Below are 17,302 nucleotides of genomic sequence, written 5' to 3' on the forward strand. Positions count from 1 at the left end.
GACAGCCATAGCAAAAGCTAGTAGGATGCTTTACTTCGTTCGCAGGAATTTCAAACAGGCGACGCACGAAATCAATGAAACTATTTTTCGCGGGTAAGGTCTATACTTGATTTGCATGCATAGCATGGGACCTCCACCAAGACTATCTCATAAATAAAATGGAAAAACTTCAGAACCAAGCGGCAAGGTTTGTTTTAAATAATTACAGCCCCAACACCAGCATTTCACAAATGAAGGCCTCTTTGAGATGGGGTCTCCTACGTGTACGCAGACAGAAACTACAGCTTAAACTGTTCCACCAGAAATATCACTAACACAGGAATCAATCACCATAGCTAACTTGCTCAACTTCCCTACACATCCGCTCGCTGCAAAAATAGCAAAAAGATATCTACCTTCAAATGCAGATGCAACACTTTTTTCTACTCATTCTTTCCAAAAACATTAAGAGAGTGGAACAGCTTGACTGGTGACTTAGTTAATATAATAAACAAATAATGATTTATTTTTTTTCTATGCAGTGAAACTGTTTTTACATTACTGTGTGTATGAAAATGTATTTTGTGGTCTATTATTAGGTTCTGATGAATGTGACAATGGTTTTTGTATGTGTGTTTATGTATTTTGCTACAAGCCCCTTTGTACTGATTGTTTCTGTTCCCCCCTACGTGCCTATATGGCAATGCAGGTACTCTGTAAATAAATATTAACACTATTCCTTTCGACACTAAGCCTACCTAAGGGCAGTTTGCAACGGAGTTTCAAGCACCAGCGTGGCTCAGCGGTAGAATACTGAACTGGCACGCAGGGGACACAAGTTGGAATCCCATTGTGTCCTTCGTGGTTTTTATTTACTTAGTTTTTTATTTGACGCGATGCTGGTTCTGGACTCTGGCGGCGGTGGATAACTACGGCGCACAACCCTTGTTGTGATCCCATCACAGCTTTCTCTGCGAAAGGTTTTAATATGAAGGCCCTGCTGGATTAGCGTTGGGCGCCTCTGTACATTGCTGGGATTTATTCGTATCCACAAGAGAACTGTATTGCTTACCACGAAATTTGCCCTTCCTGAAGACCTTCATCCTCGACATCTCAACTTATCAACAGATGCAAGGTATAATGAAACTAAGAGCTAAAACTGAACGGATGCTCTTTGAAGCCGAAATGCCAATGAAAAGATGGCCAGCATATTCAGATTGCCTCGGCTGAAAAAACTGGTATGCAAAAAGTTAGCCGCCAATTTTACAAGCATTTTGCCGTTTGTAGAGGAAGTTTCGTTAAGAAAACTGGACTGTAAACATGGAGTGCACACGTGGATGAGTGCTCAATCACTACTTGCTTACAGGAAAATTGGTTTTCCACCAGACAACCCTAAGATAAGCACAAACGTAGAAAATATGTACAAATACATGCACTTCCAAAACTACAAAAGAAAAAAACAAAAAAAGCAGAGATCTTCGTAATGTTTTGCCCTTGAAATGTGACACTGTCATCGTGGCTGTGCAGTACTCACTGGAGCATCTGGTTTATGGGACGCTTCACTGTGACCCTGTTGCACGCAAACAGCAGGACAGCGATGACTGGACTGTCCACGCGGCTCTCATTCTGCGCCTGCAGGAGCTCTGAATGAAAAGAAGCGAACACTTGTAGCTGCACAGCACCCAGCATCGGCTGTTTCCCCTTACTTTCTCTTAGCTCTCGCAAGCTGCCAAGGAGCTTTGCGTTTGCACGGCCTTGCTCGGCGAGCTCCTGTTCTAGCAGATCCAATTGAGCCTGAACTTTCCCTGGGCGGAAAACCTGCGGAGAAAGAGGCAGCAGTCAATATGGCCCCGGAAGAAAAATGCTCGAGGCAACTTACCTTCCCTGTCAATGGTCGCTGAAGAAATAGAAGGTACGTTACGCCACTCCATGTTAAAAATGCCAGTGAAACAAATAAAAGGAAGTTTCTTTTACGCATTGCAACATAGCAATTTTCTCCAGGTCATAGCTGCAAGGCAGAGAGAATGAATCAGTTTTTCTGATGCACTACGTGGCCGCACACACCTATACTTGCGAGAAGCCGACAGCCTGATACAAGGAAGGCCTCGAAGCCGGCTTGCACTAGCTGCTTCGTCGCATACACGCTGGCGTCGTCGAGTTATCCCGAGACGAGGCAGATTGAACGATAAAAAGCCAAACATCAACGCGACAGCACGGCCATGATGACGAGTAACGCCCCCTATCACCCGCTTATGGGCGAGTGCCGTCACGTGGTCACAGCCGCTGCGTCGTCTGCTTCTGAATACGCCGTAGAGCATTCTATGGTAGAGCGGGAGCTTAGAGTTAGTGAGGGGGACGATGATGTGACAGGCATCTAGCTCGGACTACTAGAATTGGTGAACAGTCATCGGAAAGGACACCGTGTTCTAAAACATGGCCTCATGTAGGGAAGCGCTCAAATCGGGAAATACGATTTGGTGCGAGCTGATTGGCTGTTTAGCAAAACTGAAAAAGCGATATTTCCATCGACACCACTATCACGACCATAGTAGTGAAGTTCTAGTACACTCAATAGTAGTAGTGTTGCGAGCGGTTGGACGCATGAAAATGCCTAGAGCTAATATACAGACTCCAGAGGAAAAGCTGGGCCGGAAAAGCTACAACTAGAGTGTAGATGGTCTATTCCTTCACCTGCACTTCGTGAACCGGTTCACGCAGGCTTGATTAATTGATTGAAAACTTTATTGGACTATTTGCAATGTGCTCTCGCTTGTTAGCTTCAGCGCGAAGAAAAAAAAAACTCGGGTGACCTCAAACTGGTCAGCTTGTTACTGCAGGGCAGGGAATGGCGATATCGTGCGCAAGGCAGCATACCACAGGTTCAGCCTGGCTCTGATGAGTGGGTCTTCAAGTATCCAGTTGGTAGTCCTTTCAATGCCTTGCTGTAGCTGAGGCAAGGTACGTTGGGCTTTTTTCATAAAAGCAGCTCGGCTTGATTCGTGAATGGGGCCTTTCCAGAGGATACGCTCCGTCGTTGCTGACTCGTGGCAGTGGTCACAGTTGGGGTCGGAGTACTTAGTCGGGTGTATCTTGTGAAGGACCGAGATTGTCGTGAAACTTCGTGTTTACAATCTCCTGAGTGTGACTTCGTAGAGGCAGGTGGATCTTGGGGGTGGGGCATCGTGTTTTGTAGCTTATTCTAACTTGGACCTTAATTGCCGCCGGCGTTGAACTTTCGCTCAGTGGTTGCCTTCATGGGTCTCATCTTGTGTCATCGTTGCGGCCTGCTTCGAGCTCGTATCCCCGAGTCGTTCCTTGCTATGATGCTGCAAAGCTCGTTGAGGAAATAGCTCGCGTCCAGGTATATTTGTGGGTCCAGGAATCCAATGAACTCGAAGTTGGGCGGCATAGTGCAGGATGTGCCTGGCGTACGCTGGTAGCTTTCTCCTAGTTTGGAGTGTTTGAAGCACTTGCAGCGGAGATGTGAATAACTTTTGGCGATGATCCTGTTTGATTGTAACGGGCTAGAATTTCGGAAATAGCGTACCCTTCAGCTGCTTCGGGCAGAAAGCAGAGTTGAGTTATAAAGAATGAGGATGCTTTCCTTGTTCTCAAGTTGAAAAATGCCCCTGTGTTGGAACCTTCTAGAGTGCATGAGGCGTCTGTGTATATTATATCTCCTTCGTTAGGTATACTTTCAAAATGTTCAATATGCCGCAGAGCGTAGTATGCCCTTCGCTGATTGTCCGAAGTTTGGCTCATATGTTTTGGAAGCGGCCGATTGTCTGTCACGGTAATACCTTCCCATGGCGGAATGGTGGGTGTAATTTCAGGCTGGTCTTGGTTGCTTAGACCTAGCTCGTTTCTGATGGCTCTTCCAGGACGGGTTAGCTTGAGGCGCTCATTTTGAGCTTGTAGTGCAGGCTCTACATAGTCTTGTAATGAAAGAAGTAGACCTGTTCCGTGCAAGTCTTCGACTTTGGTGTAATTCGGTAGCCCGGTGGCGATGCGAATGCATGTTTTGTTAATGCATTCAAGTTTTTCAAGCTGGGTCGGTGTCATTGGCAGGAAGGGTAGTCCATATAGGAGCCTTGAGTGGACGAGTGTTTGTGCGAGCCTTTTAATTTGATCGTCTGATAGGCGCAATTTCTCAACTTTCGCAGCACTCTTAGGGTCTGTTTTGTATGCACAGCGCTTTTTCTACCCATTGAGCAGACTTGGCGTTTTGTTGATTTATATCGTCGCGGTACAACGCGAATAAAACAGAGGTACACCTTGAGGCAACGAAAGCAGCGTGTTTTTAACAGCTGAGCCACAAGATCGTCTTCTTCGGTCTCGAGTGAAACTAGAGGTTTACTACCTCGTGTCCACTAAATCCCCCATCATTGTTTTCGTCCACATGAAGACACGCGTCATTTGCCTCCCTCTCGAAGAGCATCGCCCCGATGCGAAGTCTGTAATGAAGTTTTTTTTTTTTTTTCACAAGAAAAGTCTCACATCACTCGCTGACGTAAGGCTTCATGCGGACTACGTGAACGAGTTCAGGATGGTGCTGGTGACGCCTTGTACTATGCGAACTGTCGGGAACAACTTCGTAAGTGACGACACTCATTCTTCGCAGCACTGGGTAAGGTCCAAAGTATCTTCTTAAGAGCTTTTCGGAAAGTGTTTGTTTCCGTACCGGCGTCCAAACCCATACTTTGTCGCCAGTTTGGTAGACGACTGTTCTGCGGTGAGCATTGTATTGGCCTGCATCGTACTCTTGCTGCTGGCTGATGCGTTAACGTGCAAGTTGCCTAGCTTCTTCCGCGCGTTCGGTAAACGTGTGGGCATCCGGGACGATGTCGTCGCCTTCGTGCGGTAAGATTGCATCTAACATGGTTCGTACTTCCCGTCCATAAACTAGGCTTAACGGTGTCATGCGGGTCGTTTTTTGCTTGGCCGTGTTGTATGCGAACGTTATGTATGGCAAGATTTGATCCCAATTTTTGTGTTCAACGTCTACGTCCATTGAAAGCATGTCTTCAATGGTTTTGTTTAGATGCTCTGTCAGCCCGTTCGTTTGCGGGTGGTAGGCGGTGGTCTTACGATTCTCTGTTCCACTCAGCATCAAGACATGGTCCGAAAGAGCTGCCGTAAATGCGGTACCTCTGTCTGTGATTACGACGGTTGGTGCACCATGCCTCAGTACAATATTCTAAATGAAAAATCTTGCCACATCCGCTGCTGTACCTCTCTGGATAGCCTTTGTCTCGGCATAACGGGTCAGATAATCTGTCACGACGATAACCCATCGGTTGCCCGCAGTAGAAGTAGGGAGCGGGCCCAAAATTTCCATGCTAATCTGGTGGAATGGAGTCATTGGGACCTGTACGGGTTGCAGGAGGCCAGCTGGTTTAGTTGGTGGTGACTTGCGTCGCTGGCAGTCGAGACAGGTACGAACGTGGTTCTTCACGGCTGTGGTTAGTCTTGGCCAGTAATACCTTTGCTGTACCCTAGCCAACGTTCTTGTGTAACCCAAGTGACCAGAGGTAACCTCATTGGGGCATGCTTTCAGTACTTCGGTGCGCAGGGCTGCTGGGATGACGAGTAGATAGGCATATCCCGTCGACGAAAAGTTTCTTTTGTAGAGTACTCCGCCCCGTAAACAAAACGATGACAACACTCTTGCGAAAACTCTTGGCGCCTTCCGAGAACTGCCATCCAAGTAGGTAATTAAGCCAAGCAACTCAGCGTCGTCACGTTGTTGCTGCGCAATGGTGGTCGTGTCGAGGACACCGAGAAATGATGTTTTCTCCTCCTCGGGTAGAATCGCCAACTCACTGGGTGAACGGGACAAACAGTCGGCGTCCATATATGCCGCTTCCCTGACTTATGTACGACTGCCATATCGAATTCCTGCAGCCTGAAACTCCAACGCGCTAATCGGCCGGTAGGGTCTTCAAGATTTGTTAACCAACACAGTGAGTGGTGATCGCTAATTACTTTGATGGGGCGACCATATAAATACGGACAAAATTTTGTAACCGCCCATACCACGGCGAGACATTCCTTCTCAGTCGTGGAGTAATTAGCCTCGGCGCGTGTCAACGTTCTGCTTGCGTGAGCGATTACCCTTTCTGTGCCTTCTTGCTGCTGAACAAGCACAGCTTCCAGACCAACATTGCTAGCATCGGTGTGAAGCATCGTATGGGCTCTCTCGTCGAAGTGGGCAAGGACTGGAGGTGTTTGTAGTCGCTGGCGAAGATCGTTAAAAGCAACTTCCTCTTCGTTATTCCACTCAAAGGGGACGTCTTCTCTCGTGAGGCGAGTTAACGGTGACGCTATGCGTGCGAAGTCTGCGATAAATCGTCGATAATGAGCACAGAGGCCGAGAAAGCGTCTGACAGCCTTTTTATCGGTCGGCAAAGGGAACTGTTCTACGGCTGCGATTTTTTTCAGGATCGGGACGAACACCTGCATAACTGACGACATGACCAAGAAATCGCAGCTCTTCGTAGCAAAAGTGGCACTTCTCAGGCTTCAACGTCAGACCCGTGGACTGTATGGCTCTTAAGACCACCTCAAGTCTCTCAAGGTGCTCGTCAAACGTTGCGGAGAACACTATGACGTCGTCCAGGTATGCATGTTTTCCCCTTTAACCCAAAAAGCACAGTATCCATGAGTCTTTGAAAGGTAGCAGGCACTGAGCACAAACCGAATGGCAAGACCTTACCCAGACAACACTCGACGACCTGAGGTCGTCCTCATATGGTACAAACGTCCTCGGCAGTTTCAGGACGTCCTCATTTGGTCCTCTAGTCGACACTTGCAGGATTATCCCCAAAATGCCCCTTTGAGACCTTTTTAAGGACGAAGAATTGTCCTGATATCGTCTGCTCGAGGACGTTTTGAGGATATGCATGTTTCGTAGGTGCATGCAGCTTTCGCAATTCGTGTTTGGTTAATTTTCTGGCTGTTAACGAATAAGTCCACGGGATTTCGTATGCCTACTTTCGAGTCATAATAGTAAAGTACTTCTCGATCATTAAAATGAGATAGTTACACGAGGAAGCACTTCAAGCCAACACGAGAAAGACGTGTTCTTTTATTTATTATTTATTTATTTACTTTGTAAGTGATCGTAGGCCAAACTTTCTGCCTGCACGTTTTCGTTGGTCGTGATCTACCGCCGACGTGCATACGGAATTATATCGCACTGACTGTGGTCTGACCCGTTTCCCCAATGAACGCACGTGCGGCAGACCAAGTTTGGTGCGAGTATAAACGGTGTCGGCTCCAAAATGAATGCAGGCGTGAAAACTGTGAATAGCGAGCACGTTATTCTCGAGTGTCCAGTGTTGCAATGCCGCACGGTCCCATCGAGCAGACGACAACTGACCATGCTGACGACTGGGCTGGCCTAGGTTATCGTGAATAGAGCAGCATTGGAACTAGAACGCTGTGGGAAAACGAATGGGCGACTGAAGTTGTGGTGGTGCTAACAAAAAAAAAGCAGTACCTTAATGCGGTCACCATGCGCAGTCAAGGTGCTTTTAAATCTGGATGTCTACGACACTGTTTACCCATTTTAAAGTGACGCAACTATCATCATCATCATTATGGGCCTGCAGTAAGTCAAGTCGAGTCATTGGTCGAGTCAACATTCCAATACAACACTTCTCGCCATAGAGGAAGCTTCTCGCAGAAGCCCTCAAAGAATCGTAAGCATGCCAGGTGAGTGTCTTCTGTTAAATTTTCATATTGAAGTTGTAAGCCGCAAAGGTAAATAAATAAAAAAAGAGAGGACAGTTGATTTTCAGCCTCGCGCTGTATATCTTTACTGCTTATTCATGTATGTATGTACAAACCAACTGACTAGCCTAACAACGTGTTCTGGTGGTGGGTGTTCTTTGGTCTAGCCACCATTCTACTGTGCTCTGTGCTGTTCAAGATGGCTGAGAGCGCGGATCGCAAATTTCGGCGTGAAATTAATCGGCGCGTCAATGCTAGTTTTCAGCTTATTGACAGTGAGGCCGATGTCATAAATGACACGCGGTACGTTGACCGAGATTCCCGCAACGCCGAAAGAGAGAGCGACTTGCCCTCCGAGGCTTGTGCGGTCGACCTCGAAGACGGCCATCGTCGCCTTTGTGTTCATGACAGAGAACGGCCTTCGGCACACTCCTCGATCGTTCCAGAAACGGATGTGCCCCAAGGACACGTTTTGATTTCTGGCGACGCGTGCTACCCCAGCGGCTGCAGTGTTTCTGTGCCTCACGATCACACAGACTTCGAACGGCGTGCCTTCCATGACAGCAGCGCTGCGGCTTCGACTTCGGCGACCTCGCAGGTGAGGCAGAGGGATTCTTTCGAATTGGCACCGACTGGGAGTAACGAAGAGCAAGTTTGTGAACGCGGCAGTGTGGACAGCTTGCTGGCCTTTCGTGAGAGACTGCAAGCGTGGGCCTTACAATCTCGCGCATCGCACACTTCAGTTACATCGCTCTTGAGAGTACTACAGTCCCACGAATGCTTCAGCGCGCTCCCTTCAACTGCAAGGGCATTGTTACAGACGCCCAAGAAGTGCCTGGAAGTGTTGCAGCTGGCCGGCGGGAAATACCATCATTTCGGCCTCAGTGCAGGCCTACAGCGAGTGCTGCAAGATTGTGCAGAACTACCAAGAATTTTGAAGCTTAGCTTCAACATTGACGGTCTGCCGGTTTCAAAAAGTTCACGGGGCCAATTTTGGTGCATACTGGGACGCATAAGTAATTTGGAGGACAAAGCACCATTTATAGTGGGTGTTTTTTTCGGAAGCAGCAAGCCCAACAACGCGAATGATTTTTTGCGACCATTTGTTTGTGACATAAATGCTGCTATCACAACAGGGATTACCATTGGAGAAACTGCAATTCCTGTTAGCTTGTATGCCCTCATATGTGATGCACCAGCAAAGGCATTTGTATTATATGTCAGAAGCCACACAGGCTATTACAGCTGCACCAAATGTGACGTAAAAGGTGTCTACTGTGAGGGCAGGGTGTGCTTCCCAAACGTCAATGCTCGCAAGCGAACAGATGACAGCTTTCGCTTAAAAGTCCAGGAGGAGCATCACACAGGCGAAAGTATTCTTGAGGAACTTCCTTTTGACCTAGTGAAAGATATACCATTAGATTACATGCACCTTGTGTGCTTGGGTGTCATGAACAAGCTCTTGACACTGTGGGTACGTGGCCCAAAAGTGACCAGACTTGGAAGCAAAGTGCGTCTTGAGATGTCGGAAAAAAATTCTCAAATTGCACGGTGTGTTCCATGTGATTTTAGCCGAAAGCCGAGGAGCATTGCTGAACTTGATCGGTGGAAAGCGACTGAGTTTCGCTTTTTTCTTTTATATGGAGGACCCGTTGTTTTGTCATCACTGATTCCTGCACACATGTACAAGAACTTCTTAGCTTTACATGTGGGGATCTCTGTTCTTTCCACACCAGCTGCACCTGCAAGTGAGATAGAGTATGCCGGAAACATGCTCAAGTTTTTTATCCGGACATTCATAAGCATTTATGGCAAAGAGCATGTTTCACACAATGTGCATGGCCTGTGTCATTTGGCAGATGATGTTACACACCTTGGCCCCTTGGACTCATGGAGTGCCTTCCCATTTGAAAACCATATGTCCTCGTTAAAGAGAATGCTGAGAAAGCCAGACCTTCCCTTGGAGCAACTTTGCAACAGGCTTGCTGAGCAGGCACACCGTCCTCTGAGGCATAAGAAAACTGAAAGCCATGTCGTATTTGCTGCAGAGCATGCTGACGGGCCACTTGTTGCTCCATGCCGAGGCCCCGAGTTTAAAAAAGTAACATTGCCTGGCAATGTCATTCTTAGAGCTGAAAAGAGAAATGGGTGCTGTAGGCTAAGTGATGGGTCAATCGTCGTTATTGACAATTTTGCTCATCTCCCGTGCGGTGAGCCATGCATAATTGGAAGGAAGTTCCTCAAGTGTGAAGATTTTTATTCTCTGCCATGCCCTTCCTCCATACTGGGAATTTACTCAGTGTCTCAGCCTTCTAGTCTGCGGTATTGGCCTCTGAAGAACATCTCACAGAAATGCCTGAAAGTGTATTTGAAAAGGAAAAGCATTGTTTTCCCTCTTTTGCATGCTACAGTGCACATGTAATAAACTTTCACAACTGTGTCAGAATGTATACAGAATTTGAATTTGGCTTCTCTTTCTTTTGCAAGGTCAATACGTTGTCGTTCTCTTCCCAGAAGAGGATGATACATCTGGGATCATCCTCAAAAGTTGGCTGAAAGGCGACGGCTGCCTGTGGCCTCGACAAACTAAATATGTACATAGTTTGTTGAAGGCGAAAGCGACTCCAGGGGCTGACTGGATAGAAGTGCCTTGCACTGTTGTCCGAGAATTTGGTAAATTATTCCTTATTTATGCTGTTTTACTGCACGTTTTTCAGCGATTTGGTCAGCAATGAAGTAAAAGGTATGTAATAAACTGCAATTTCAGCATTGTAACTCTAATTGCCACTTTAGATCAAAGTAACTTCTTAAAAGTTTAGATGGGTTCGAGAATATCAGGAAAAGATATCAGAAGATGGCTTCGAAGAATATCAGAAGATAGCTTCGAGAATATCAGGAAAAAAAGAACAATTATGCGAAATCAAGTATCTCATATTTTGTGAATACTTGCATGTCAGCTGTCATTGCAGCAAAATTTAAATGATCCATTTTAATATCATGGGTGACTCTTAGTACCTGCTTGGTAATGACTTATGCAAAGGAATTGGAGTTCTACTTGTTATGTGTGACAGATCTGAGAAATGATCATGCTTATCATTTAATTAGTAGTTGTTGCCCTTCTTTCTGCAGATACATATGCCGAAGCACGGGCAAATCTGCCAACGGTAGAAAATGGATCCAACTTGGACGGCGAGGCAGAACTTGGGAAAGGCAGAAGAAAAAAAAATAAGAGATCCTATGAGTCTGAAGATGATGAAGGGGCACCATCACCTCCAGCTTCAATGATAAGACGTATAACACCATTTTTGAACTTTACGTAAAGTGAACTGCTTGTACTTATGTTTTTTAATAGTATTGAATCTTTTTACATCCTGCAATGCCTATTTTACAATGATAGCCCCACGGAATTGCTCACACTGTTTTCTGTTATCTACCGCCAAAAGTAACACTGGGTTATCTGGCTTTAGGGCTGTGAAATGCTGATTCTGGCTTGCTTTCTTAGGGAGAAAACACAAGCGACCAAGAAATTTAGAGAATCGGCCACTGCCCACCCAGCCACGGTCATTGGAACATGAAGGTGATATGCTTCTGGGATAAAATCCTGTTTTTTTTTCTTGCTATTTTATTTATCTCTCCTCTTTACAACCCCTTTTTCTACACCCCTATGCAGGGTGGCAAACTGGTTAATAACTCCATGTTAACCTCTATTTACTTTTCATTTTCCTTTCCAAAATGTCATGTCAAATAGCATATGACATGCTTCTGACCTGCGATAACTGAGAATGTCAGCACGCATTTAAGTACTCGCTTCCAACCAAGAGTTTTTGCCAAAGGGGATATTGTACGTAAACCATGCACATCAGTTTTAGAGCAGCTCTTGAACACCCGTTCTTGCATTGAGTGGGGTCGCCATGGCCATCAGTGGCCTGATGGACATGAAAAAGTAACTGATAGACACAAAAAATTAAAACTGAGAAGAGAAATACCCAGGGTCGTATCGAATTTGGACACTTGCCCTTTGCTTGGTGTTGAGTATTCCACGACAGAGTGATGCTAGCGCTTGAAATTCATTTTTTATATCATTCTCACTGCACAGATTTGTAACTTTGATTATGTTGTAGACGGAGCTGATTTCATGCAAGGTTTGCAGGTTTTCAGGAGCCATGAAGAAACAATGGAAAATTTGTCTAATCTTCACATGACTATTCTACTGTCCCATTACCCGCTGATTTTTTCTTGCCTCTGTTTTCTAACAGGGTATGCAGACAAGGCAGGGCGGCAACCACTGCAGCAGCATCGCACCACAGGCCAGGAAGGGGCTTTATGTAAGACTATGTTTGATGAACAGCTCAAAGTGCATGTGTAGAATTACATTTCAAAGCTTCACTTATGTTTCTGCAGTGACTAGATCCAATATCAGTGAAGTGCCTGCGTTCGACTCCAGTTCACCAGCAGGCATTAGGCCATCACAAAGAGCCCCTTCACCGAGAATGGCATCACCTGAGGGTCAAAATGTTTACAGAGGTTCATACAGCAACAACTGCAGACCTCTGGGTAAGTGATACAAAAGCTGCCTTCCATGGGTGTCACTTTACGTGTGAAGTCTACCTTCATATTTATTGTGTGTTATGTATGCAAGTTGTTATTTTACTTTAGGCACCAAGTTTTCCATATGCTAAGCAATATGTTTAGTCTAAAGCTATGGTAGAGCTAAATGGCATGGATGCTTCTTTTCAGTTTTGGAGCAACTTACTAACTGTAGTTGGTGTGTCAAGTGTAAATGTAGTTCCAGCCTTCTAAACTCTGGAACAACTAAAGCTTTGCATCACTTTGCAACTAAAGCTTTGCAGCAAGTGTTGATGGAAAGATGGTGGGAGCTTCGCGTAACTGGCCAAAATAACTGTCCCATCACTCTGATTCTTGTCCCTTTTCTTTTTTATGCAGACAATCTTGAAGGGCCACCATTTCAGCAGCATTACAGCAGTCAGCAAGGGGCTTCATGTAAGACGGTATTTTTGATAAAATGCTCAGGGGCTGTTTTTAGAATTGTGCAGCTTAAAAGGCTCATCTATGCTTCTGCAGGGACTGCACCCAATAATTGCCACGAGCCTGGCTTAGGCTTTCCCTCAACATCATCTATGCCTGCTCAGAGAGCAGGATATAATGAGGGGCAAAATGTCATCAGGAATTCTCCTACCAGTAGACACACACCTTCCAATTCCCCTAGCACTAGAAGCATACCTTTTGGTAAGTAACATTAGAGCTTCCTTAGATCGGCACCTATTGTGATGCAGACTACCTTTATATTCATTGTTTGGGGAATACAAAGTGTTTTTGCCTGTACGTTATAAAGGTTTGCAAGTGCTAAGCAACACGTTTCGTCTGATAGCTGCACCAGTGGTAAACAACATAGGGTGCTTATTTGCAATTTCGGAACAATGTACCAAATGTAGTTGCTTTATCAAGTGTAAATGCCTGTTGTCTCAGAAAAATTGAAGCTAAGGTGCCAGTAATTAAAGCTTTAATACATAAACAACTGTTATCACCTTTTTGGTGTACAGAACATGCCTCTTGATCGCAGTGGAAATGAGAAAACTGCGTGTCACTTCGATGGCAATGAGCACGCTTTTACCCCATAATCAAAAAAAAAATATTTTTTTTTCAGTAGACAGAAATGACAGTGGCATCACTTTGTAGCAAAAACAATGGCAACTGTCACTTGTAGGAACTGTCACTTACAGAGCATGCAGACAACCTTGAAAGGCAAGTGTTGCAGCAACATAACAGTAGTCAGCAAGGCCCTTCATGTAAGAATACTTTCGATGAAATGTTCAGAGCTAGTTTTTAGAAGTGCATCTTAAAACCTTCATCTATGCTTCTGTAGGGACTGCACACAATAATACCCATGGGTCTTCATTAGGCTTCCCCTCTAGCAATAGAAGCTCACCTCCTGGTAAGTAACATTAAAGCTTTCTTACCCGGGTGCCACTTCAGAGGTGAAGACAATCTTTGTATTTATTGTCTAGGGAATACAGTTTTTTTTCTCTTTAGATTAAAATCTTTGCAAGTGCTAAGCAAAACGTTTTGTCTTATAGCTGTGCCAGTCGTAAGCAGCATAATTGCTTATTTGCAATTTCGGAACAATGTACTAACTGTAGTTGCTTTATCAAGTGTAAATACCTGATGTCTCAGAAAAATTGAAGCGAAGGTGCCACAATTAATACTTTTAATTCATAAACAACTGTTGTCGCCTATTTAGTGTAGAGAACATGCCTCTTGATCACAGTGGAAATGAGGACTGTGTGTCACTTTGATGGCGATGAGCACGCTTTTACCCCATAAATGAAGAGTTATATTTTAAACATTTTTTTTTTTGCTTTCGTTGGGAAAGTGATAGTGGCATCACTTTGCTGCAAAAACTATGGCAACTGTTATATGTATGGTCTGGTCACACATTGTTTCAGTGCTTAAAACATTAAAGTATCTGTTTCTGCTTATTCTATTTTTCACAAATTCACTTAATAACCTAACTTTCAACAATTTTTCTGAACTTATTCCAAGTTTTTGTTGAAAACTAGGTTGTAAATATATGGGTACACTGAATCACAGCACGCAATGAAGGTGCTTCATCTCAGTGTCAACTCTGCATGCGTATTCAGGTCCTAAAAAGGCATCACTGAGCATGCTAACAAAATAACTGAAGCCATGTAGGCACAAATTTCTAAAACCGACAATAATGTGCAGAGAAGCCATAAACAACTGTGTGCTTGTTTTGCTGTGTTTAGTAGCACTTCTCATTTTCAATGTTATCTCAGCTTTTGCCATTTTATATGTTGCAATTCAGCGCTATTACTTCATGAACACGTCTTTACAGAATACGTGCGTCAACTCATGCGAATTTCGCAAACTATCCTGATGAGGCTAGAGCAGCTGGGACGACAGGTTGATGCCATGCAGCAGCACCTTTTCAACACAACAGTGAGGCTTCAAGATGAGACAAATGATGATGTGGTTTTGACACCGGTCAAGGATATTGACCAATTTCTAAGTCTTGAGGGGAGACTTGCTGCTGATGGCAACATTAAGCTAAAGCTTGTACGTCATTCATTATATTTTTCTATAATTTTTTTTTCTAGTCACTGCATTAAGCTACTCTTCTAAAAAAAATAATGACCTCAAAACTGTACAGATACAGCAGCTTGCTGGCCTTGGTGGCTCAACTTTTGGGGCAGCAGCCAGGAGGATGCTGGAGCTTCTGCTAAGCCTTGAGGTTGCTGTGCAGTTCAGCTGGGCAGGCCAAAAAGGCAAAAGGAAGTTTGTGGATCTAGGTGTCACAGATGTCATTTGCAGTGAGTAATTTGTTTCACAACACCATGTGCTGCAAGAGCCGTGTTTGAGTACAGACATTTCTAAGTCTGTTATCCACATTATCTTTCATTTGAAGTCAATAGCAAAAGAACAATCTTTTCATGAAAGCATTAAATTTTTTAGGATGCTTGCTAATTAAAATTATGTGCTTAAACGTGGAAAATTTTTAGCATGAAATATCTGTTGTCAGTAAGAAACCCTGCAGCTTCTTCAAGCACACTAGTATACTTGCATGGCACACATACGCAAGCATTCACTACTTGCAGAAGTTATTATCAGGTAGCACTACTAGGCATTCTTAACTGTAGTGGAAATCTTATGTACAGATGAAAACTAACAGATGGAAGCTCATAGTGATCACTGAGGATCTCTAAACAGGAATAAGTACCTAAGACAAGCTGGTCAACATTTTCATACATGGACGTATTTTCGTCAAAGGCGCCTCATCATTCTTTGCATGCTAGGTTTCAAAAAAGTTACAATGATGTCTTCTTCGTGGTGTTCTTCTTGTAATGCAACACATAGTGTCAATGTCAGTACTCTTGAAATTAACATGGGGAAGGATGGCAAGGACCTTTAATGATGATGTGCCCACCTATCAAAATGTCGATCATGCTGACTAGAGGTACTTCTTCAAACAACCTATGTAGCATTATATTAATGTATTATGTTTGTGTAATTCCTGTTTTATGAACTTTGTACTTTTTCAGAGGCCGTGAGGCGAAATTTTCCGGAAACAAAAAAAAATGACATCGAGTGTGTGATTAAAGTGTGGCTTCGGCATGCTGGGGAAAAGCTCCAGAAGCAGCGCTTAAGAACTTCTCGCACTCACCATGAGGGTGAGTTTTATTATCTGTGCTGTTGAAGCTATCATAACATATGATACTTTTGCTGTTATAGTTTAAATAATTTTCTTGCCTTACTCGAATTTTGATGTGTATGCAAGCATGAACTATATAAATCATTTTCACCATTATATAATGGCTAGTTCGTACCTGCACATTATGGTAATATAATTTTCATTTTATGCTTTCAAATCTGGCATGCTGTTATTGTCTTAATATTCTTATTGATACTCTAAATTCACTTGTGCTTCAAGATATGCTGCTTTCTATTACTACAGAATGTCTTCAAAGTGTCGCGTTGTCAAGCCCATCGGATGAAGACCTCTGAAGGCACAGGGCAAGAAGTCTCATCTAGTGAAAACTGCCAAGTTTCATTCCTGAAAATAAACATGTTTTCTGTGCATTGCTGTTTTTATTGCTATACTTGAAGAAATTGTTACTGAAACCTCACAGGCAGTGCTTTAAAGAGTGTGCATGTTCAGGCACTTTTGATTGATCAGTTGTCATTTCAGCGCTCCAAAAGAAGAATTAGAGCAACTTTTCGTAAGGTCTGATGAGTGCCTAGGTCTTGTATGCTTCGTCCTCAAAAAGTACTAGACTCATCATAATGTGCTCTTTTCTGGATGCCCTGAGGACGATCTGAGGCCGGACAAACGGACTGGTTTAGGACCACTTGAGGTTCATTTGAGGGCTTCCTCAGGTCATACTTTCGTACGGTGTAGGTCATCCTCAGGACAACCTCAGGTTGTCGGAGCGTTGTCTGGGTAAATTCATACAACCCATCTGGTGTTACAAAAGCGGTCTTCTCGCGGTCTCTCGGGTCCACCTGGATTTGTCAATATCCACTCCGCAAATCCATTGAAGAGAAGTATCGAGCGTGTCGAAGTCTGTCGAGAGAGTCGTCTATACGCGGTAGTGGATATACGTCTTTCTTGGTCACCTTATTTAGCTTGCGGTAATCCACACAGAAGCGCAGGCTGCCGTCCTTTTTCTTAACGAGGACTACAGGTGACGCCCAGGGGATCTGTCTACCTGCTGTTGTATTGCTTCACGTTCTTTTGGAGCCACGCGATAAGGGTTTTGGTGAATAGGTCTCACTGTTTCGTCGGTAATTATTCGATGCCTGGTTAGAGGCGTGCGGCCAACTTTTGATGTTGTCGAAAAGCAGTCTTGAAATTTGGCCAGTAGCTCAAGGAGTCTGCGTCGGTCGTCTTTCGGCAAAGTAGTGCTAACGTCCAGAACAGGCGCTGAATCAAGATTTAGTGACTCATCGACTACCGCCAAGCACCCTTCGGCATCTACGACATCGTCGAAGTAAGCGACAGCCGTGCCTTTAGGAAGGTGCCGGCGCTCAGCACTGAAATTGGTCAGCAGCA

General features: G+C 44.6%; 2 protein-coding genes across 8 annotated transcripts in view; one reads left to right on the forward strand and one right to left on the reverse strand.

Moving 5' to 3' along the window:
- The window catches only part of LOC119172495 (alpha-1,3-mannosyl-glycoprotein 2-beta-N-acetylglucosaminyltransferase), a 141,436-nt gene extending 139,216 nt beyond the window's left edge, over window positions 1–2,220 (reverse strand). The window contains exons 1-4 of one of the 5 annotated variants that reach the window (XM_037423621.2): window positions 2,050–2,218; window positions 1,859–1,987; window positions 1,686–1,797; window positions 1,514–1,622 (exon numbers count right to left, since the gene is read on the reverse strand). In XM_037423621.2, coding sequence (XP_037279518.1) covers window positions 1,514–1,622; window positions 1,686–1,797; window positions 1,859–1,957 — 320 coding nt within the window. In that variant the 5' untranslated portion in view covers window positions 1,958–1,987; window positions 2,050–2,218. Of the gene's footprint in view, window positions 1–1,513; window positions 1,798–1,858; window positions 1,988–2,043 lie in introns of all 5 variants that reach the window. The other 4 variants (XM_075893974.1, XM_037423620.2, XM_037423619.2 and 1 more) reach the window with 4 other exon arrangements.
- A 5,329-nt stretch (window positions 2,221–7,549) lies between these two features.
- Window positions 7,550–16,329, forward strand: LOC119160845 (uncharacterized). Of its 3 annotated transcripts, XM_075893975.1 has the most exons (14): window positions 7,550–7,695; window positions 10,201–10,386; window positions 10,843–11,004; window positions 11,216–11,290; window positions 11,970–12,038; window positions 12,115–12,267; window positions 12,658–12,714; window positions 12,796–12,960; window positions 13,455–13,520; window positions 13,598–13,666; window positions 14,588–14,808; window positions 14,903–15,062; window positions 15,792–15,920; window positions 16,205–16,329. In XM_075893975.1, the coding sequence occupies exons 1-14, from the start codon at window positions 7,689–7,691 to the stop codon at window positions 16,252–16,254; spliced, it is 1,569 nt and encodes a 522-aa protein (XP_075750090.1). In that variant the 5' UTR covers window positions 7,550–7,688; the 3' UTR covers window positions 16,255–16,329. The 3 variants fall into 3 exon arrangements, with proteins under 3 accessions (XP_075750090.1, XP_075750091.1, XP_075750092.1); XM_075893976.1 differs by lacking the exon at window positions 13,455–13,520; XM_075893977.1 differs by lacking the exons at window positions 13,455–13,520; window positions 13,598–13,666.
- The last annotated feature ends 973 nt before the right edge of the window (window positions 16,330–17,302 follow it).

This window comes from Rhipicephalus microplus, chromosome 4 (genome assembly GCF_043290135.1).
Source record: "Rhipicephalus microplus isolate Deutch F79 chromosome 4, USDA_Rmic, whole genome shotgun sequence".
NCBI lineage: Eukaryota > Metazoa > Arthropoda > Arachnida > Ixodida > Ixodidae > Rhipicephalus > Rhipicephalus microplus.